This window comes from Mobula birostris, chromosome 8, assembly GCF_030028105.1.
Source record: "Mobula birostris isolate sMobBir1 chromosome 8, sMobBir1.hap1, whole genome shotgun sequence".
NCBI lineage: Eukaryota > Metazoa > Chordata > Chondrichthyes > Myliobatiformes > Myliobatidae > Mobula > Mobula birostris.
This window is the reverse complement of record NC_092377.1, coordinates 91597963-91621992: the sequence shown is the minus strand read 5'-3', so window position 1 is coordinate 91621992 and position 24030 is coordinate 91597963. Positions and strand designations below refer to the sequence as shown.

The following is a 24030-nucleotide window of genomic DNA, read 5'->3' as shown; positions in this document are numbered from 1 at the left end:
TGATGAGCATGAAGGAACTGATGGCTTTGTGGCCAGGTTTGCAGAAGATACAAAGATAGATGGAGGGTAAGGTAATGATGAGGAAGCAGGAAGTCTGCAGAAGGACATAGACAGATTGGGAGAATGGGCAAAGAAGTGGCAGATACAATACAGTGCAGGGAAGTGTATGGTGGTGCACATTGGTCGCAGGAATAAAGGCATAGACTATTTCCTAAATAGTGAGCAAATTCGGAGATTAATGGTGCAAAAGGTCTTGGGAGTTCCCTTGCAGGATTTCCTAAGGGTTAATTTGCAAGTTGAGTAGTGGTAAGGAAGGCAAATACAATGTTAGTGTTCATTTCAAGAGGACCAGAGGACTTAGGTGAAAATCTAAGGCTTTATAAGGCATTGGTGAGACTGCACTTGGATTATTTTGAGCAATTTTGGGCCCTTTATCTAAGAAAGGATGTGCCGGTGTTGGAGAGGGTCCAGAGCAGGTTCACTAGAATCCTGGAAATGAAATGGTTAATGTCTGAGAAGCATTTGATGGCTCTGGGCTGTAAGAAGGGATCTCATTGAAACCTATCAAATATTGAAAGGCCCAGATTGAGTGGACGTAGAGAGGATGTTTACTATTCGGGGAGAGTCTAGGACCAGAGCGTGTAATCTCAGAATACAAGGATGTCCCTTTAGTACGGAGATGAGAGGAAGTTCTTTAGCCAGAGGATGGTTGATCTGTGGGATTCATTGCCAGATAGCTGTGGAGGCCATGTCATTTGATATACTTAAAGCGGAGGTTGATTGATTTTTGATTAGCAAGGGTGTGAAAGGTTATAGGGAGAAGGCAGGAGGCTGATGTTCAAAAGGATAATAAATCAGCTATAATGAAATGCTGGAGCAGGATCAATAGTCCAAACGACCTAATTCTGCTCCTAAGTCTTATGGTCTTATGGTCCTAGTTCAGTGCAAGAGTAGCTGGCTGGAAATGCACTGAGTAGCAAAGGGTCACCTATACCAGCAAAAACAGTCTGTGGGAATCCTAATGCATGGTTTCTGAGAGTGAAAGTAATCCTGACTTTGACTTTGACAGCAGTGTAGGCACATGAAGTGTTGATCATTAGTATGTATCAAAAAAGAGCAATGAGCCTAATTCTTCCCCTGGGAGACACCACAGTAAAGCTCAGTCTAAAATCAACCACCCACAATTACTCCCTGCTTTCTGCGCCTTAGTCACTTTTCCATCTATGCCAACAAATGCATCTGGTGATAATTTATAAAAATCCTTTGTAAGTCGATATGCACGGTATCACCTGTAATATCCTCATCATCCTTGTAAAATACTTCATCAAGAAACTCCATAAAGTCAGTCATCCGTGATTTGCCATCAACCAGTCACTGCTGGTTTTCATTTACTAAAGATTCCAAACGTCAATTAATTTAGTCATGGATTATTGTCACTAAAGCTGTTCCCAGCACCAATATTTGTCTAATTGGTTTGTAATATATTTCAAAAAGGAAGCACAGTACTTGCAATCTTCTAGCCCTCTGTTGCCATTCCCACAATTCAATGAAAGACTGGGGCTGGAGTCTCCTCTTCTCCCCTCAATGAACCCAGAAACTGAAAATCCATTCTTCTTTGATCAAACTTCCAAGACAATGACCATTTCTCTATGACACTTCATCTCATGTTCTTGATATTTATTGCTTATTTATTATCAGTTCTTTCTTTTTCTATTTGCACATTGTTGTCTTTTGCCCACTGGTTGGACACCCAAGTTGGTGTAGTGTTTCATTGATTCTATTATGGTTATTATTCTATTATGGATTTATTGAGAATGCCCACAGGAAAACGAATCTTAGGGTTGTATATGCTGACGTATATCTACTATGATAATAAATATACTTTGAACTTTTAACCTCACACTTACCTACATTAATTTCCATCTGCTATTTTTAGCCCATTTTTCCGGTTGATCCAGATCCTTCTGCTAGCTTTGATAGACTCGTTTGCTGTACACTGCGCCTCAGTCTTGTTGTCATCTGCACATTTGCTGATCCAGTTTACCACATGACCAACCAGATCATTGATATAGATACAATCAACAACGGAGCCTGCACTAGGCCTGCAGCACACCATTGGTCAGAGGCTTCCAGTCAGAAAGGCAACCCTCTACTACCACTCTTCGGCTTATCTTGCAAAGCCAATGTCAATTCCAATTTTCTACCTCACCCTGAATGCCGAACGACTGGACCTTCTTAACCAGCCTCCCATATGGGACTTTGTCAAAGGCCTTTACTGCTTAACTTTTTTTCTTTTATATTTCCTCCAACTCTTTCAGCCACAATTTTAAAAATAAATGGTATAATCTTGTCAATGACAGGCAACAATCTCTCACTATCTGCCACAATTTTGAGGATAACAATTCATTTTCCCTTAATCTTCTATGTTCTAGCATAGCGGTAAGTATCCCAGCTCTTCCAAAATTACAATGAATTAAAATGAGGTTTAGAGGGATATGAGCCAACGGCAGGCAAGTATAAGGGCCAATTTCCGAACTGTAACTATGACTAAGTCTCTCATTTCAGCACCATTGTATTAAATCTCGTGCGTCCCACCCTAGGACTTTGAAATCGTTCTGGGAGGAAAGTGTCCAGATCTGGAAACAATACTCCAGCTCAGAACTAACTAGTGCTTTATAAATAGAATTCGGCACAATAGCAGACTTCAGATTATTGTTTAATATTTCAAATTATTTTATTAGTTTTGCCCACGGAAACTCCTCACATTAGCGTATTCAATTCTGCTGATGGCAAGGCATCGTTGTAACTGACTGAATAGGTATTCGACCTTTGGACATTGAGTTCTGTTCAATCGCGTTACCAGCATGCTGAGAAATTGGGGCATTTCTAACCACCAGGAACAGTTGCTCTTGGAGACCAGGTTATTCCGCTCAGGGTTTTACTTTAACGAGAGCCTTGCTGTAAAGCATGATTTTCCACTGCAAGTTTGCCAAAGGATTAAATTAGTGCTGAAGTTTTCCGTGTGCAGATAGCAAATATGTTTCTTTTTTATCAATAAAAAATCATAATTGCTATTCACCCGGTGTCAGGAGACAGGAGGGGTGATGTTCAGGCCCTTTCGGGCACATGAGCTTCTGCTGCGAGCGGCGTCCCTCTGCTTTCAGCCGTGTGTGATTCGGAACACATGAACGATGTCGGTGTAAATGACCTGATTTCAGCTTTGCAATGAGGTGGAGTGTAAGACAGGGGGCAGAAGTGTTGAAGCAAAGCAGCTTCGCGCGATAGACCTGCCCTAATACGACTGAGAGCTGGCAGAAGGCAGGGTACTCCTGGTTCGCAAGGCGTGTGGATGTTGCATGATCGCAGGTAGGTTTCTAACCTCATTCTCTAATTCCGGGCTGTTTGGTGATGGAGAGCCAGCAAACGGTTGGTCTTTGTGACAGAGTTGCGCTAGCCTTGGTGCTGATTTATCCAAACGATGACCAGTAAGAACCAATACATTACAGTGCATGGGAACCTGCATCCATCATACCACCACGTTCAAAAGTAGAGTTAGCGGGATCATGCCTTAACATGGGGGAAACTGGGATCAAAAACTGCGTTTTTTAAATTCGGTAAATGTGGCTGGAAGGATTTGTAAGGAGAGCCAAGATATTAATGGCATTATCTTGGTGTATCTAAGCTACAGTGCGCGATTTTGCCCAGAATCTCCTCGCTCCATTCTGTCTTGCACTTGGAATGGTTACAAAATATCTCTTGTAATCACTTAAATGAATCTTGGATGACTTTTGTTTGTAATTCCGCGATTTTAGAAAGTGTTACTAATTCCAAATACCTTTGTACAATCCATTTGTTGGACTCCAATTGATAGCACTGATGATTATACAGTTGTTTCTTCTAATCTGCACTGGCCCAGGTTTAAACATAAATCGGCGATGGTTATGTTCTCCGGCCTGTCTGTACTCAATCCGCGGCTTGATTTGACATCTTCACCATGAAGATACTTTGGTGTCTGGAGCCGAGTTGCTATTCGCTTGTCTTTTTAAAAGCTATTATTCTAAAATCTTCATTCCCTATATTTAACCTAATTTTTTAAAACTTGATTCGACATTTTAGGGGCATTTTTGTACTCGTAAATCACCTTGCCCCCGAGCGGGAGAAATAAGATTTGGTTAATCAGCGATTCCCCGACAAAGGCTGTAACAAAGAGCTTGAATAAAAAATTAAAAAAAGAAACCCGGGGGAAAAACTCAGAATCTGTTTGAGCAGATAAACAATTTAATGGTTCAGATGTGGGACCCTTCATCAAGACTGATGGAAAACTCCCTCATGGTACAGAGAGCCGCAGTTAGTCTCGTCCTTCCCGGTGCTCTGTCTGATAAATACTAAAGAACATGCATTGAAGGTGAGAGGGGGGAAGTTTAAAGGAGGTTGTGGGACAACTTTTGTTTTACGTAGGGAGAGCTAGGTGCCTGCAACGGACTGCCAGCTATAGTAGTGGCAGCAGACACGATGGAGGCGTTGAAGAGGTTTTTAGATGGGCTCATGAATGCACAGATATTGATCGCGTGCAGAGAGGAGAGAATTAGTTAAATGTGGCATTGTGTTAGACGTGGTCGTAGTAGCCGAAGGGCCTATGCTGTACTGTTCTATGTTGCACGCATGCTCTAATATCACCTTGATGACTTCTTTTTCAGCCTCAATGGCGCGTTTCCACAGACTGAAAGCCCTTTGCGAATACTAAACCTTCCGTCTCAATGTGTCTGGTGAGATGATAGCCATGAAGAGCGGCCTGAGCAACAGCAGGAATCCTTGCTTTGAAATCGTGGCCCTTTGGTTATTCTTTATCCCGCTGACCCCCAGCGCCAAGGAACATGAGGCGGGCAAGAGAGTTCTACTGTCCATGAACACGGCTCAGCGCTCGGTAGCTCGCAAGGACGGTGATGTGATTATTGGCGCTCTCTTCTCTGTGCACCACCAGCCCCCGGCCGAGAAAGTGCCTGAGAGGAAGTGTGGAGAGATTCGGGAGCAGTATGGGATCCAAAGGGTAGAAGCCATGTTTCACACTCTGGACATGATCAACGCCAACCACAATCTCCTGCCCAACATCACTCTGGGTTGTGAGATCAGGGACTCGTGCTGGCACTCGTCAGTTGCCCTGGAGCAGAGCATCGAGTTCATCCGCGACTCCCTCATCTCCATGAGGAACGAGAGGGATGGGCTCACCCAGTGCCTGGAAGGACCAGTCGCGGGTGCGAAAACCAAGACCCCCATCGCTGGGGTGATTGGGCCAGGTTCCAGTTCTGTGGCCATTCAGGTGCAGAACCTGTTGCAGCTCTTCAATATTCCCCAGATCGCCTACTCGGCCACTAGCATCGACTTGAGCGACAAGACACTGTTTCAATATTTCCTGAGAGTTGTACCCTCAGATACCCTTCAGGCCCGAGCAATGCTGGACATCGTGCAGAGGTACAACTGGACCTATGTGTCTGCCGTTCACACTGAAGGTAAAGTGGAGTGCGTTGCTTGTGTACGCTTTAGTTTCACACGGCTGCGGGACTAACTTGTATCGCCGATAGAACTACAGTATAACTTGGTAACTGGCGCATAGAGTTTTGGCAAGGTTTGGAGATAGTTTCTCAATTTTGGTGCTGTACGGGATAAACAGAAGCATGAAGAATTTAGAATAATAGTTTTAAAAAAACGAGAGAATTGCAACTCGGCTCCAGACACCAAAGTATCTGCAAGTATCTGTGTTGCCTTCCCGATTGTCACTGGTATTGTTGGAAGTGTTATTGCTCTGTGCATTATGCGCAAAGCTCTCAATCCCCGTTATCTGACTGTTCTGCAGAACACGGCCAGTTGTATAACTGCGCACTAGTGACTTGCAACTTCTTAATTAGGTCATGCGTAAGTTCGTTAAGTAAACCTCGAGCCTGGTCGTTGAAATGTACTCGAAATGAAAAGCATATACATCACGCAGATGCTGACAGTCTGAATTATAGCCATACAGTTAGAGTCCATTACAATTACAAAGACCCTTACAAGTCATAAGGACACAGAAACGAACCCTTCGGCCCAACGCGTTCACATCAACCTTTCTTCCCATCTACACCCATCCCAATTACCAGCCTTAGGATGTGCCCAGACATTCCTGGGAAATACTCAGCAAGCTGGGCAGTTTCTGTGGACAGGGAAGTAGCTAAAGTTGCATGTCAGGGGCCCTAAGTCAGAACTTTCAACAGAGTGTATTCTAGTCTGAGTCGCCAGTGTAACTGGCGCTATTATGTTAAACTGAGTTGTCTTGTGACTGTGCTGGCACCTGGTTAAAATGGCAGGGATTTCTGACAGGGACAGACGGTTGCCGCACCTCGACTACAACGGGTATACTGCAGGCTGCATTATTACAGACCTCTCATTGCCCCAGGTGAGTTTCTGTTGGAGGGCCAGGTGGGCTCCTGACTGGATTCCAACCTTTCCTCAAGCAGAGGTCACCTTCCAAGCCTTCTGAAAAACCTCAGCTGTGCAGGCATGTTGATCTCATTAATTTTAAGCCCTTGAGCTACATAAAATTTTTGACAGTTTAAAAGATATATACCTTACAACTTCTTGAGCTGACCTCAATTGCCGTAACAAGAATCCTACTTCATCACGTCCAAAAAAAAAACTATTACTGAGCTGAGGATATTTCTGGCAAGGTTAGATATTCTTATCTATTCCCCACTGCACCTGAGAAGCTGGGTCTGAACCTTTGCCTTGTGTTGATGTGGGGAATGTGCTCCGTGGTACGGTAAAGCAGCAAACTATCGAGCGTGGGCTCAGCTGCTGGGGCACACCCCATGTCAGAGTTGTGCATGATCCGGAGGGAATATGGAGGGGCAGGTTAGGCCACTTCCTGCACCAGTCTGCAAAGTGCTCCCTGTTGAATGAAAGACGACTCCACCCGAGGAGTTTACCCCATGGGTGGGGACAGAGCCAGGCCAGGGGACTAGAGAATGCCTGCTGTCTGGTTACCTTTCCAGGATTCTGCTAGAATAGGAAATCCCAATCATTGCATCGGGAAATCGTAATAGACACTGGCTCATCCTTCATGAGAGTGACCGAGAAGGTTCTGTTTTAACCCGCTGTCCCCACCTCAGCATCAGCTGATGCACCTTCTTCACATGAACATATTGCGCTCCACCCAGTTTCTCAATTACCTCACTCACCCCATGCTCATCTCCCCGTGTCTCACAGTTTAAAGTAATGGACTTGTCGGCTGTCTGCGTGTTTTGCACTAAACTGAGCACGAGCCGTCCTTACCTTACAAAGATTATGATCCGAGAGTTTATTTGTTGCCTTCAGCATTTCCAGTCCTTCACTTTACTTGCAGACCTGTACCTCACAATTAGAATCAGAATCAGGTTTAATAGCACTGTGATACATCATAAAATTTGTTGTTTGTGACAGCTTTATGGTGTAATAGATAAATATACTATACATTATAGTAAGAAAAAATATATATACATATAAATAAACTTTAAAATGTAGTGCAAAAAGAGAGCAAACTGGTGAGGTAGTGTTCATGGGCTCATTGTCTGTTCAGAAGCCTGACGGTGGAAGGGTAGAAGCTGCCCCTAAAACATGAGTGTGTATCTTCAGGCTCCTGTACCTCCTCCCTCCCTCGTGGTAGTAATAAGAAAAGAACATGTCCAGGGTGATGGGGTTCCTTAAAGATGGATGTTGCCTTTTTGGGGCATGGCCTTTTAAAGATGTCCTCAGTGGTGGGAAGGCTAGTGCGCATGATGGAGCTAGCTGAATCCGCAAGCCTCTGCAGCTTTCTCCAGTCCTGTGCTGTGGCCCCTCCATACCAGATGATGGTGCAGCCAGTCAGAATGCTCCCTACCATGCATCTGTAGAAATGGGCCAGAGTCTCTGGTGACATACTAAACGCCCTCAAACTCCCAATGAAGTATCGCCGTTGATGTGCCTTCTTTGCAATTGCATCAATCTGTTGGGCTCAGGATAGATCTTAAGAGATGGTGACACCCAGGAAATTGAAACTGCTCACCCTTTCCACTGCTGACTCCTCGATTAGGACTGGTGTGTGATCCCTTGCAAAACTTCACAATCAGAAACAGATTTAATATCACTAGCAAATGTCATGAAATCTGTTCAATTTGTGGAGCTGCACATTGCAATACCTAATAAAAATATAAATCACTGTAAGAAATATACATTAAAATGAAGAAGTATTGCAAAAAGCAAGCAAAAAAAAGAAGAAAAAGTAGTAAGGTGGTGCTCTTGGGTTCATGGTCTATTCATAAATCTGATGGCAGAGGAAAACAAACTGTTCCTGAAACTTTGTTTGTATCTTCAGGCTCTTGTGCTTCCTTCTTGATGGTAGCAATGAAGAGAGGGCATGTCCTGGATGGTAGGGTCCTTAATGATGAATGCTGCCTTTCTGAGGCATCATCTTTTGAAGGAGTCCTCACCTAGGGGAGGCTGATGCCCATGATGGAGCTGGCTGAGTTTACAACTCTCTACAGTCTTTTTCAATCCTATACAGTAACCTACTGCTGTTGTGGGAACTGTTGGAAAACCTGTCAAAGAAACTTAATTTTATTATCCTGCAGTCTAGTGAAAAAAATGATTGCAGAATATTAGAAACAATTCAGCAGTGTTCTCCTGGAGCTTTCAGTCATAACCAAGTGAATTTTCCATCAGTTACGGAAACATTGAGATATGGGCTTATGTGTTATTGATAGAGAGATGGTCACCATATTTTCTATCTTGAGAAGAGCAGTGTGGTCACTCGAGTTGAGGATGGTGTCCTCCTTAGTGGTTGTAGGGTGGATTCCCTTAATGGAGAATGGCTTTGTGTAACACGGGAAACCTGATGCACAGGCAGCTACCACACGATCCTTGACAGATCCAGCTCAGGGCCCAGTGGCTGCGGTCTTCCTCCACTCTCACTGTTGTGTTATGTCATCAGCTCCACCACTGAAGTCTTGGCTGGATCGCCCTTTATCTGGAAATTTACCGCTATGACACTACTAGGAGCTAAGTGCCGGATGGCTAAAATCCGGACAGCATCACTCTCGGGATCTCATGAACTCACAAGCCTCTCTAACACAACAAGGTGACGGTTCCGGGAGAGGATTCTGCATCTCCACTGAAACGAGAGTACCCACCATTTAAAACAGTTTAAAACTACAGAGGAATGCGATAGGAGTGAAGTGGAGGTCTAACTTATAATGACAGACACAAAATGCTGGAGGAACTCAGCAGGTCAGGCAGCATCTACGGAAATGAATAAGCAGTTGCCATTTTGAGTCAAGAACATTTTGAAGGGTCTCGACCCGAAACGTCAACTGTTTATTCCATTTTGTATGCGTTACTCTGAATTTCCAGAATCTACAGTATCTCTTGTGTCTAAATTCTAATGATCCTGGTTCTCAAGTGCTTTTCTCCAAATATCCAAACTCAACAAAAAGTCAGCCACTTTGAATTTGTACCTGTGAACTAGGAGTCTCGCCTTTTCATTTTAAAAACATTAATAAATGGAAAATCACAGGAATATACCCTGATCTCCAACTAATAAGCTCAATACTGAGAGTGTGCATACCGATTATTTGATTAGCTTTTCAGAGTGTTTGAAATGCTTGATGCAAGAATAAGTTCTAATGCACTGAGAATAATCACAAATTATTTAATATTCTTAGCGGCAGTCTCTGATTACAACACCAGTGAATTATTGAAATACTCGCTCATTGTTACCCCAATTACATACTGCACATGTAACTTTGTTTTGCAGACTGGTCTCTGAATTAGGTACAGTACCAAGTACCTGAGACATTGGAATGCTTCTGGTACCTAATTTAGAGAGCAGTCTGCAAAAGAACTTATGTAATGGGGGGGGGGGGGAAATGAGCAAACATTAGGTGAGCATGTTATGCAATCTATTTCCTTTAATAAGAAGGGTGTACAGTACCTTGCTCAATATTGTACCTTGGCATGTAGCCTACTTGACTGATGGTGTACCAAATCAGTATTCCAATTAACATCAGCTTTATTTTTGAAAATCATTTGTCATTACATAATGGGGAGTAAATATTCACATTCAAAACAGTCAAAATGTGATTTAATTCTATTACATTTCTTGTACAAATATGAGCTATAGAGATTAAGATTTTCAATATATTTAATTTCACCAGACATTTAAATAGCCAAAGATGGATTTGAGTTCTGATGTGTCCTCTTGAGGATAAATGAGGTTAACCATCCTGGACCATGTCATTTGGAAAAGGATCAAAGTGGTGGTAAAACACTGAGAAGGTTGAGCTTGTAACGCAAGAATACTTTTCATAAATTTCATGGAATGGGGGATTTATTAAAATAACATTGTTTCCATGGGTACGATGATAGCTCACTAATTAATTTTCCAGGCAAGGTAATCTGGAGGTCTAAGCTAAAAGTTCAGAGACCACCATTCAAATCCCACCTTAGCAAGCTCAGAATTAAAGTCACCTGCTATTCTGGAACTTGGGGGAGAAAAGATATGATTCATTAATAGTGATGACCATTGTTTAAAAACCCACCTGGTTCATTAATGCCTTTCATACTCAGCTGGTTTAGCCTATTTGTGACTCCAAACCCAATGTGGATGATTACTAAATGGTCACGCCAGCTACCAGTTTCAAGGACAACTGGAGGTCGACAATAGGTTCTGGTCCTGCCAGCAACAATGATATTCCAAAAGCTGAACAAATACAAAATGTCAAATGGTATCAAAGGTAACACATAAAAGATTAGCAATTTAGCAAAGAAAAGAATCAGGTTATCTTTAATCTTTTTTCTCTCTCCCATGAATAAAAGTCTTGATTAGCCACACCTGAATAATCTGGGACAGATATTTTCAAATTAGGCTTGATGTTACTGAGTTCTAATAGGACCATATTAATACTACATGGTTGTGCATTTTAATTTTCCAGCTGAAAAGAACTTGTAGAAAATTGTCTGCATTTCAATGAAAGTACAGTCAGTTCAGTCATGCAAGTGAGGTGATTGTTAACTTACTGCTAGCTTCTCTCTGGAGAACCTTTCAGCCTTCTTCCTGAAGGACCATAGAATACACACCCAAAAGCAAAATACTGTAGATGCTAAAAAGCTGAAGTAGAAACAAAAAAATGGTATACATCTTCAGCAGGTCAGATAACATCTGCAGAGTGAGAAACACAAATGCAACATTTTGATTGATGATAGGTTCTGATGAAAGGCCATCGAACATAAACGATAACCTACTGCTTATCTTCACAGAAGCTGCCCAACCTGCTGATATTTTCCAGCATTTTTCTCGTTCTGGTCTCAGAGATGACACGTAATAGCTCATAGTGCCATCATGTCCAGAAGAAGGCATTCTACAGTCAGAATCCCTAGATCACATCATTTAACTAAACAACGGAACAATTGTTCAACTATGTCCAATCTATCTCAGAATGGTTCCACTGCTGTTTGAAGGTTTGTGGCATAGATGCACGGGATGTTTTCTGATCCAAAGCTTAGGTTGTGTAGGCTAAGGTTGTATTGACAAAGTGAAAAAAAAAGAGGAGGAACTCAATGGGTCAGGCAGCATTTTGGAGGGAAATAGGTAGTAGATGTTCTGGGCTGACACTCTTCATCTGGATTTAAAGACAGAGGAGAGATCTCCAGTATAATGAGGTGAGGGAGACGGGGTTGAGCAAGAGCTGGAGAGAAATACGTAGATCCAGGTGAGGAGGGTGATAGGCAGATGGAGCAGGGAAGAGTAGAAATAGCAACAGAGGCCGGAGGAGATAGGTGGAGGTGACAAAAGGATGACATTGTTGGAATCAGAGAGGAAGGGAAGGTGGTGCATGGAAGTGTTTGATGGAGGAGAGATCAGTGTTTGGGAACACTGGTGGAACGGGTTCCAGAGGGAGGAGTGTGTGGATGATGGGCAGATGGAGTGGGAAGGAAGCCATGGTGAAAGGGGCTGGGGGGCTGGGGATTAGAGTGAGGTTAGATCAGACAGAGAGAAAATATTCCTCAGAGAAAGCATCCCCCAGACCAGGGCAACCAAGCCATTCTCAAGGTGCCCATTAATATACAGTTTACATCTCTTCAAGACCTCTATCTTCTGGATTAGGGCATGCTTCCCGTACCATAGTTTTACTGCTAACACCAGGATAATGGTTTAAAGAGCAATTATAGTTCTTTGAACACTCATTGTATTCCTCAAGCGCAGGAGTTCCCAACCTTTTTTATGTCATGGACCAATCCCATTAACCATGGGGTCTGCAAACAGACTCCATGTTGGGAACCCCTGATCATCGTTCCATATGCTGTGATATCAAAACCAAGGCAGAAGCAACGGAAAATCCGGTCGCTTCATTATAGGAAGGACGTGGAAGCTTTAGACGGGGTACAGAGGAGATCTACCAGGATGCTACCTGGACTAGAGAGCATATCTTATGAGGAAAGGTTGAACGAGCTAGGCCTTTTCTCTTTAGAGTGAAGAAGGATGAGAGGTAACGATGGAGGTGTACGAGATGCATTAATAGAGTGGACAGCCAGGGCCTTTTTCCTAAGGTGGAAATAGCTAATATAAAGGGGCACAATTTTAAGGTGATTGGAGGAATGAATTTGGGGGGGTGGGGTGGCAGAGGTAAGGTTTTTTTACACAGTGAGTGCTGGGTGTGTTGAATACACTGCCGGGGGTGGTGGTAGAGGCAGATACATGAGGGACTTATCAGAGACTCTCAAGCACATGGATGAAAGAAGAAATGGAGGGCTATATAAGAGGGAAGAATTAGATTGATCTTAGAGTAGGTTAAAGGATCAGTACAAGATTGTGTATTCACAAATGCAAGGTAGGTAGATGGAGTTAAGGGCCTACTTCTGTTCCTATATTGAATATTAACTCATTGGTCTGTGAGACTAATTTACAAATGACATTCATCTGTGAGAATATCTGATGTAATTTTCAAATTAGTTATCTTTCAATTAAGTTTCACACCAAAAGCAGACACCATTTTGCGTAAAATGCAAAAGTTATGACAACACATCTCAGATGATTGAAACTGGAATAGTACGAAGCATTCTTTTGGGAAGCCATTTTCAAATGTATCACACTTCTTATTCAGGACTGGAACAACTTATGCTATTGGTCTGCATGAATTACTTTGTCCCTTTGTAAACAAAGTCTTTGAGAACCAAATGCAATGCTGGTCAGTTGAAAGGAAATTATCCACCATAATGGGTGTTAGGAGTGTTTTCTAAAATAATATGGTAAAATTTAGGTGGATAATAGCTGTTGACATACCAGATAAGGGATGATAGAATCCTTTTAGATATATATTCCAAAAGTCATTAAATATTCAAAGATTGTCATTGGCCCTCTAAGGATGAATTACAAATACAAATCTTTTAATGTATCTAAACAAGGTTGGGTAGTATGTACCAGCACCCATTCAATTGAGAAAGGATGTTTGTATTAAGAACTAATTTTAATTAAGAATGAGTTTAAATGCTTAACACGTAATCTGGAGTACCTCCTGTCTGTGGGTAGATTACTTAGAGTTCTTAATAGTTCCATTGTGCATGACTGTAATAGACATCTCATTACTTGTAATCTCATTACTGCAATAGGTACCGTTATATCAAAGCTTTGCAGACTATTTCACTGTTTGCAAATGACCTGTTCAGTTAAAATGAACTGGATTTGTGCAAAACCTACCAAGCTCTTGGTTGCAGTCTCCGAGTGAGCCAGTGATGGGATCCCCATTATCTCTGCACTGAGGGGTCACTGAGATATGGGTGGTACAAAGCACTCGAGTGCCAAACATGGATCCAGGAAATAGCTTCAGTTGAGAGATGTCAAAGCAGAAGGAGAGGGCATCCAGGTGACTGAGAACCATTGCAACTGGGCAGCCAATGATTGCCTTTTGTTAGTTTGTCTTCTGCAAACATTTGAACCATCTGACCTCAGTGGGATATCTTTTGAGGTTGTATTTCAGTGGGAAAATCAGAGGGAATCAAGGCAATCTTCTCATGATCTGGGCTGAGTTCAGCCAGGCTATCGGCAGGGGATGATGGGAAAATTCAGATGACGTAGCCCACCTTCACGGGACTTTCATTAACTTCTACCCTGTCCTCCATTAGCAACAGACTTTCTTCTTTCCAAATCCGTTGTATTTGCAAGGCAGCCAGGTTCCATGTCACCAGGTTTGTACTCCCTTATTGCTTTTCTTGGCACTGTCAAATAGGAAATGGCTGTGGATCTAAAGCCCCTGCAGTCTCTAAAGTCTCTGCAAGCCTTCTGTTTTCCCTCACTGATGTGGTCAGTGGTCACATAACCACGACTTGTGATATGCACCAGCTGCTTGTATGATCATCCGCCACCACTGCTTCACGTGACCTTGATCTGAGGGTGGGGAGTGGGGGGGCTAGGCAGGTGTTACACCTTGCACAAGGGTGACCTGCAGACTAGCGGAGGGAAGGAGCACCCTACCTCTCCTTTGGTAGAGACCCATCTCCACCCCACCATCCAAGATAAGAATAGTACCAGGCTCTATGCCCTCATCTTTCTGCTCGAGGCTGGGCACTGTCAGCCTGTCTGTCGAGGCATAGAGAGAAAGTGCATTGAAATAGGCTCTCCAGCCAATCAACTCTGTGACAACCATCAAAAACTACCACTAAATCTGTGATAATCCCATTTTATTCTCCCTTCACTCTTATCGACTCTCCCCAGATTTCACCAATCACCTGCACGCTTAGGGGCAAGATACCATGGCCAACGAGCTGAGCAACCCGTGAGAGGGAACCTATGAAGTTGCAGGGGCAGAACTTGCAATCTGTACACAAGCAACAGCTAAGGCCAGGACTGAACCTACATCTCTGGCGCTGCGAAGCAGAGCACTACCGTACCAACTGTGCCACAGAGCTGCCCAGGGTTCCACTGTGTTTCCAACTGACTGATAGACTCAGTGGTCACTTTGTTAGGTACACCTGCAAGCCTTCTCCTTTCTCTTAAGGTCACCTCACTGATGTGCAGCCATTCGATGCATAAAATCATGCAGACATGATCAACAGGTTTAACTGTTGTTTGGACCGAATGTTAGAATGGGGAACATACACTCAGTAACCACTTCATCAGATACAGGCAGTACCTAATAAAGTGGCAACTGAATATAAATTAATATCACCTTATTTAAATATGGTGTTAATGCTCTGGATGCAGTGCTGTGATTTTTAAAGGGAGACTTTGCAGAGGGAGCAGGATTTAATGAAATGTCTGGTTTTACAAATATCAGCTTCCTCTTTCGAACAATTCCACAGCAATCTGAACTATCAATCATCAATGAAGGGATGGCACACTGTTTCCTGCTTCACAGTCTGTGCCCACTTGGAAATAATTCTGCCAATCAAAGTCATGCTATCCATTGCCTGCTGCATTGTGTATCTTTTGAATGCTTGTTCCCCCGTCTGAAGATTACACTGCCTGACCTAAATACTCTATCCACCCATCCAGGAAGTCACATCCTCTCTCTGGAGAGATAATAGGAGCAGAAAATTCTGCACCAGCCAGGGGAAAATATTGCTGAAGTACCTTCAAGACCAAAAGAGACAGATTAGAAATTAGAAAAGCCAGCAGGCAGATAAGGAAATACATTTCCGCTCAGCAAGATGTGATGATCTGATCTAGGCTGGCTGGAGGGATGGTGGAAGTGGGCTCAACAGCAATTTTCAACCGAAAGTTAGGTATTATGCAGAACAATGAGGAAAGAGGTAGGGAGCAGCGCTGATGAAAATCCACAGTGGGCTCGATGACCTCCTATTACACCATCTTATTACCTTTCCACACCAAGCGCTTCTGTCACTGACACAAAAGACATTGACCCAAAACTTTCTTGTGTGTTCAGAGATGTCAAAGTTTTAAAGACATTCACAGTATTAAGGATTCTCTGGAAAGGTAGCCTATCGAATTAGAGCCTGGCTACTCATCCAGAGCTTGACAGAACCTGATAAAATACGTCGGATCAGGTTCAAAATATCACAAAGCTCCCAGGTTTGGATGGGCTGTGTTGGATTAGTTGCTGTTGGTATTGTTATTTTTCAAGTAGCTTGACTTTCTTTATGGCTGCATATACTTGTACAATTTGTCTGTAAATTTTCAGTAATTTGTAGTATTGTTGCCCAGCAGACTCGATAGACCGAATGGCCTAATTCCATTCCTATGTCTTATAATTGGTTCTGTATCTTCACAGTTACCTTGTCAGTGAACCTGAGGTATCATGGCAGCATAAGTTAAAACTGCAGACACGAGGAAATCTGCAGATGTTGGAAATTTAAGCATGCGCCGAAGGGTCCCGACCCGAAACGTTGACTGTACCTCTTCCTATAGATGCTGCCTGGCCTGCTGCGTTCCACCAGCATTTTTCGTAAATTAAAACTGTCCTTGTTGTTTCACAGATCCTTACCTCACTAGCTAAAACTAGTTAGTTGTGCAAAGAAAGGACACGAGGACCAGTCTTTTGTTACTTTTCTCTTTACTCTTCACTCGGTGATGTGTTACTTCCCTTGCTGGTACAGGCTGACTCTACCCGACCTGTACTACAATGAACATCAAATAAAACAGCTGCAAGCATGATATTAAATTATTAGATTAGATTAGGTTAGATTATGAGGACACGCAGTCCTCTTTTATTGTCATTTAGTAATGCATGCATTAAGAAATGATACAATATTCCTCCAGTGTGATATCACAGAAACACAGGACAGACCAAGACTGAAAAACTAACAAAAACCACATAATTATAACACATAGTTACAACAGTGCAACAATACCATAACTTGATGAAGAACAGGCCATGGGCACAGTAAAAAAGTTCAAAGTCTCTCCTCACGCAGACGGGAGAAGGAAGAAAACTCTCTCTGCCATGCCTGACCACAGTCCGACTCTGAGTCACCCGAAAACTTCGAGCTCCGATCAGCCCTCCGACACCAAGTACTGAGCACCATCTCTGCCGAACTCTTCGACCCCAGCCTCGGTCACCAGCAGCAGGCAAAGCCGAGGATTTTGGGGCCCCAGTGGCAGCGAACCGGGCATTTCAGAAATTTCTCCAGATGTTCCTCTGTGCTTCTCACATCTATCTCTATCAAATCAGAATTGTGCACGGCATCCTACTTACAAATATGATATCAATTCACTGGAGAGCTGCGCGCGCTGCGTTGTGCCGCCATCTTCTCCTCCCGCCTTTGCGGGATATTTGCACCTCATTCTCGACTTCCAAAGAGCCTTTGAGAAACACCACCTCCAGATTCAACTGCTGCAGTCAGGCAGAGTTGAGTCCATTTTTATTACCTGCTTAGCTGCTGCGGCAAGCTTAAGTCTCTTTGGTGATTCACCAGTGGGGAAGAAGAATTACATTCAGAGGCTGTCCTTCTCAACCACAGGGTCCCAATGTCTTCAACAGCCAATGCAATCAGTTGGCACTTTTATGAGTGCAGGACTTTTAAAGTAGTCAAGGGATCATTATAGATTTTGGGCTCAAGTGTACTTCCGACACTGAAATGCACTGCACCGAGTGGGTGGTGGAGTTAGCTACCGTCTTAGCATTTGAGGGTCTTGACGAGCACCTGAGTCCCTAAGACAAACACTCATTGGCCACTTTATTAAGTACACCTGCTTATTAATGCAAATATCTACTTAGCCAATCATGCTGCAGCAACTCAATACATAAAAGCATGTAGACATGGTCAAGAGATTCAGTTGACGTTCAGACCAACCATCAGAGTGGGGAAGAAATATGATCTAGGTGACTTTGGCCATGGAATAATTGTTGGTGGCAGACAAGGTGGTTTGAGTATCCCAGAAACATAAGATATAAGACATAGGAGCATAATTAGGTCATCCAGCACATCAAGTCTCCTCTGTCATTTTATCATGGCTGATTTATTATTTTTCTCACTCCATGCTCCTGCCTTCTCCCTGTAATCTTTGATGCCCTGTCTAGTCAAGAACCTATCAATCTCCACTACAAATATACTCAATGACTTGGCTTCCACAACCGTCCATGGCAATGGATTCCATATATTCACCACCCTCTGGCTAAAGAAATTCCTCTTAATCTCTTTTCTAAATTTATGTACCCCTATGCTGAAGCTGTGCTCTCTGGTCCTAGACTCACCCACGATAGGAAACACCCTCTTCACATCCACTCTATCTAGGTCTTTTGCCTGCTAATCTCCCAGGATCTTCATGCACAACATTCTCTAGAGTTTACAGAGAGTGGTGTGGAAAACATAAACGCATTCAGTGAGCAAAAGTGCCTTGTTAATGACAGACACCAGAGGAGAATGGCCAGACTGGTTCCGGCTGACAGGAAGGTGACAGTAACTCAAATAACCACGCAGAAGAGCAGCTCAGAATGAACAACACATTAAACCTTGAAGTGGATGGGCTACAGCAGCAGGAGACCACGAACATACACTCAGTGACCATTTTATTATGTACAGAAGGTAACTGGGTGTAGAAGATGTATACTCCAATGATTGGTAAATGGGGTTAGTATAGCTGGGTACTTGATAGTCAGCATGGCAGGATATGGTTCCTGTTTCAGCACTGTATGACTTTACAACAATGCATTGTTGCAAAATCAGCTTTAAGCTAAATGCCTGGAAGCACGTAAAAAGGGAGGAGTGCAATGGACCCTGAGGAGTGGGTTCAACCCAAGACATCGACAGTTCCTTTCCTCCCATGATTCTGCTTGATCCTGTCAGTTCCTCCAGTTGTCGCTCTGGGAGAGCGTGTATGTTTATAAGCTGACACAATATCAGAGGTGTGATCAAAATAGACCCTCCGAAGTCTGTGCATTATATACTAGACGTATAACTCAGGCTGTCCATCAACAAAAGGTAATGGACAATGGAAAACACTCAGTCCGGGGGTTCTCAACCTTTGGTCCACTGACCCTTTGGTTAATGGTAAGGATCCATGGCATAACAATGTTGGGTGGGGACCCTGGCTTAGACCACATGCAAGCAAAGTATCTCACAAACGTACCTGAAGACAAGGAATGAAATGACTTGAAACTTGAAACTGACAAACAGGGGACTTGGAAATCATAAACACAAGAGATTCTGCAGATGCTGGAAATCCAGAGTAACACACACAAAATGCTGGAGGAACTCAGCAGGCCAGGCAGTAGCTATGGGAAAAAAAGTATAAAGGAATAAAGAGCTGACGTTTCAGGCACATGTAGAGATACAATTACTTCAAGACACATCCATATGGTTAATTTGTACTCATCCTCATCTATAAAGCATTTTGCAAGATTGTCTACTTTAATAATTTTATTGCTCAATAGAGTTAGAGCTGATTAACAAGTATTTTAATTTCTAACACATCAGGATTAATTTCAATGGTGAGTTTCCACATTCCAAATATAAATGTGAGATACACTCTGCACTCGCAGATTTTACAGTTCATTATTGCCTTGTTAGAAAATCTCCAACAGCGAGTAAAAGTTGATAGTAAGAAGTGTTCTAGTTTTCAAATGAACCTTTAAGCTGAAACCAGTACAAAAGAGACTTACAAGGATGTTGCGGGGACTTGAAGGACTGAATTATGGAGAGAGTGTCAGACCTCTACATGCAGACTCCTCCCAGCTAACAGGAGTCACCTGCCACTCGTTTTCAACTGATCACCTGCAGCCTATTTCAACCCAGCTCTCATCCACAGTCCTAGTTCACTCATATGAACCACCAGCCTCAACTAGTTGCTCCTAGCCTTCAGTTACCTTGCTGCCTTGCTGTGTTAAGTATCTGTTCTCTCTTGTTTTGTGGCCCCTCCTGGCTTGTTATTTTACAGTTCATTATTAAAGTGATTGTTCACTGCTAAATCGTCTCCACTGCTCTGCATTTGGGTCAAGCCTCCTCTCCAGTTCCTGACAGGATGGGTGACCAGCAGATGACACAGCAGAGTTTGCCTGCCTAAAGGAAATTGTCTGCTGACCCAAGTACACAAACCAGAAGCAGTAGGATGCCATTGACCATCTGCTTGCCACTCTCTACCAACTCTCCGTCTCATTACAGCAACCCCACAGCAGTCAACCTCCTCTCTCGGAGGCTCACATTCCAGTGCCTGAATACTTTGATGGATCCCCAACCCAATACTTCAACTCCTATCCTAGAGCATCTCACACTTCAATCTTCAGCCGTCTCTGTATTATATGGATTAAACCAAGATTGCCTTCATCAGCCCTCTCTTGACAGGATAACCTGTAACCTGAGCTGCTGCTAAGTGGGACAATCGAACCTATCTGCAGTAAATATGAGGAATTCACCACTGAGATGCACCAGGTTTTCGACCATCCCAGAAGTGGAAGGGAAGCAGTGAATCGGATACTTAACCTGCATCAAGGTACACACTTGGTGCTGGATTACACCATGGGGTTCAGGACCCTCGTGCCGGAATGTGGCTAGATTACAGAATTTCTGCTGGCCCATTACCATCACGGCCTCTCCGAGTGCTTAGAAGATGAGCTACCCACCTGGGGGATGCCCACCAACCTCAAAAGCCTCAATATTCTGGCTCTCCGTGTTGACAGGGGTCTATGGCAAGACCCTTTAGATCACCAGCCAGGACCCCAGTTCCGTTCCCAGAACCATTTCAGGCTGCAGGGCTCTCATAAGCTATGCCTCTAGAATGCATGCAGTCAGCTAGGGCTCCCTTAACTGTCCCCACAAAAGCATAAGCATTGGTGGAGAAACAACTTGTGCACTTACTGTGGAGCAGTTGATCACCCACTGCGTCCCAGAAAACAGCACCACCAAGAAGAGATGAGGAGCCTTCTATCTGGTAAGCTCCCCCAGGACCCTCATTCCAGCACCATAGCCTGACTCACTCCTTCTGGCCTTCTCCACACCCCAACAGCTCTAGGCGCACTGGAGGCTCTGGAGGCTCCAGCACAACAGGCAACGTTCTGGACTCAACTCTGTATGTGCAGCCTGGATTCTCTACGCCTACTTCTCACCTGTTCTGCACCATGGCCATTGACGGTCATCTCTTGGGGTCTGGAATGGGCAGGGCACAGACACGGCCTGTGCACGTGAGCATTGGAGACGTCGCGAGCCCATCCAATTCCTTTTCATCGACTTACCCAATACTTCTCTCATCTTGGGCTACCCTGGCTCTCCACTCACGACCTGCACCTGGCTTAGTCATCCAGTTTACTGCTGAGTTGGGGGCCCGCCTCCCTGCAGCCCCAGTTGAATTCACATCATAAATCTGTGGGGATGGAAGAAGTCTTCAATTTTACCAAACTCCCACAGGAATACCATCACCTTCAGCAAAAAGGAAGCCTGCACTCTGCTGCCTTACAGGTTCCATGACTGCCTGATCAATCTCCTCCCAGGCACCACCTGTCCTCCAGGACATCTGTTCTTCCACTCCTCTCCTGAGACCCAAGCCATGACTGACTCTATCACCGAAGTATTACAGCGTGGCTTCATTAGAACATCTCAGTTCCCAACCTTTACACGATTCTTCTTCATCATAGAGAAAGATGGGGATCTCTGTGTTACATCGATCATTATGGACTCCAAAAAAATCACTCTTAAGAACTGCTACCCTCTCTGCTTGATGAATATCACATTCAAAATGTTCCCCAGGGACCAGACTTTCACCAAACTGGTTCTGCAGAGTGCGTACAACCCGATCCACACCCACCAGGGGGATGATTGCAAAACAACGTTCATAACACCCACTGGCCACTATGAATACTTGGCCATCTGAACCCCTCTGGATCTGGACGCATCTGATGTGGATGCTGGGGCCATCCTCTCCCAGAGGGGGCTGGACGGAAAAGCATACCCTTGTGCCCTCTTCTTACACGTTCAGCCCTACATGGTGTCATTATGGAGTAGGCAACGGAGACCTGCTCACCATTGAATGGGCTTTGGACGAATGGAGACATTGACTGATGGGAAACACTGGGACTTTTCCGACCTAGACCCGCCACCAGAACCTCATATCCATTCAGCAGGCTTGCTGGGCTCCCTTCTTCGAGCTATTCAACTTCGCCGTCTCCTACTGACCTAGCTCCAAGAACACCGAGGCGGATGCCCTTTCCCAACAGTTCGACTGAGCTGAAGCAGAGATCAACCCTCACTCACAACACGCTGGAGGAACTCAGCAGGTCGGGCAGCGTCCACGGACCAACCCTCAGCCTAACATCCCGTCTTCGTGGATCCTCACCCCTATCATCTGGAATGTTGAGAATCGGATCCGCCAGGCCCTCCAGCATGAGCCTGCTCTGGCCAACACACCCGACAACCGTATGTACGTGCCAATGGCCGTGTGCTCTGAGCAACTCCAGTGGGCCCACTCCTCGCCATCCAGGTGCACCATGAACCCTAGATTTTCTGCAACTCCGGTTCCGGTGGCCCACCATGATCACGGATATATGTCAGGTTTGTCACTGCCTGCCCCCAATGCGCCCAGTCTGCTTCCCCCAAACAGCAACTCTCTAGGCTCCTGTGGCTCCTACCAGACCTTCAATGCCCATGGTCACACATTGCCATTGTGGATTTCATCACGGGCTTGCCACCTTTCGATGGGGCCACGGTGATCAGTGGTGAACAGATTCTGCAAAGCGACCCACTTCATTGTCCTCCCCAAACATCATCGTGCATTGAGGTGGGGGATCTGGTTGTTCAACATGTGATTCACTTCCTTTCGCTCCCTCTTCCACACTTCAGTGAGTTTATCCTCTGCGGAGAAGTTTCTGCCATGTTTTGCTGCCTAGAATCCTTCCACATGGAAGAAGATTCTGCATTGAGTCTTGCAGCCTGTCATTTAACAGTTTATTATTAAAGCAATCGCTCACTGCAAAATTGTCTCAGCTGCTCTGTGTTTGGGCAAGCCTCCTCTACTTTTTCCAACAGAGGGTAAGCAGTTTGGGGCTTTTTTCACTGCAGTGTAAGAAAAATAAAGGGCGATCTTATAGAGGATGGTAAAATCCTGAGAGGCATAGATAGTCAATGCATACAGTTTTTTCCCAGAACTGGAACTTCAAGAACAAGAGAACATGGACTTAAAAGAGGACGGGTTGCACTTGAACCCTAGGGGGACCAGTATCCTGGCGGGGATATGTGCGAAGGCTACTGGGGAGACTTTAAACTAGAATGGTTGGGGGGTAGGAATCAAATTGAAGGGACTAGGAGAGAAGAGGTTAGTTCACAAATAGAGAAAGCTAGTAGATAGTGTGTGAGGGAGGATAGGCAGGGGACAGAGAACGGGAACACTCAGACCGAAGATGTAGGGGAGAAGGAAGAAAAAGATAACAAAGTTTTTTGCACCATTAGGGATAAACAGAGAGTAAGAGGTGGAGAGTATCTTAATTGCATCTATTTTAATGCTAGGAGCATTGTAAGAAAGGTGGATGAGCTTAGAGCATGGATTAATACCTGGAAATATGATGTTGTAGTTATTAGTGAAACATGGTTCCAGGAGGGGTGTGATTGGAAACTAAATATTCCTGGATTTCATTGCTCCAGGTGTGATAGAATCGGAGGGGCAAGAGGGGGAGGTGTTGCATTGCTTGTCAGAGAAAATATTACAGCGGTACTTTGGCAGGATAGATAAGAAGACTCGTCTAGGGAGGCTGTTTGGGTGGAATTGAGGAATGGGAAAGGTGTAGTAATGCTTATAGGGGTGTATTATAGACCACCTAATGGAGAGCAAGAATTGGAGGAACAGATTTGTAAGGAGATAGCAGATATTTGTAGTAAGCACAAGGTTGTGATTGTGGGAAATTTTAATTTTCCACACATAGACTGGGAAACCCATTCTGTAAAAGGGCTGGATTGTTTGGAGTTTGTAAAATGTGTGCAAGATATTTTTTTGCAGCAATATATGGAGGTACCAACTAGAGAAGAGGCAGTGTTGGATCCTGTTAGGGAATAAGATAGGTCAGGTGACAGAGTATGTGTTGGGGAGCACTTCAGGTCCAGTGGTCACAATGCCAT

At 44.1% G+C, this 24030-nt stretch overlaps 1 protein-coding gene across 1 annotated transcript in view; it reads left to right on the top strand.

Annotated features, from left to right (window-relative positions):
* Nucleotides 1–4771: 4771 nt before the first annotated feature.
* The window catches only part of LOC140202015 (metabotropic glutamate receptor 1-like), a 195872-nt gene continuing 176613 nt past the window's right edge, over nt 4772–24030 (top strand). Inside the window, exon 1 of the mRNA XM_072266881.1 lies at nt 4772–5507. Coding sequence (XP_072122982.1) covers nt 4772–5507 — 736 coding nt within the window. The remainder of the gene's footprint in view (nt 5508–24030) is intronic.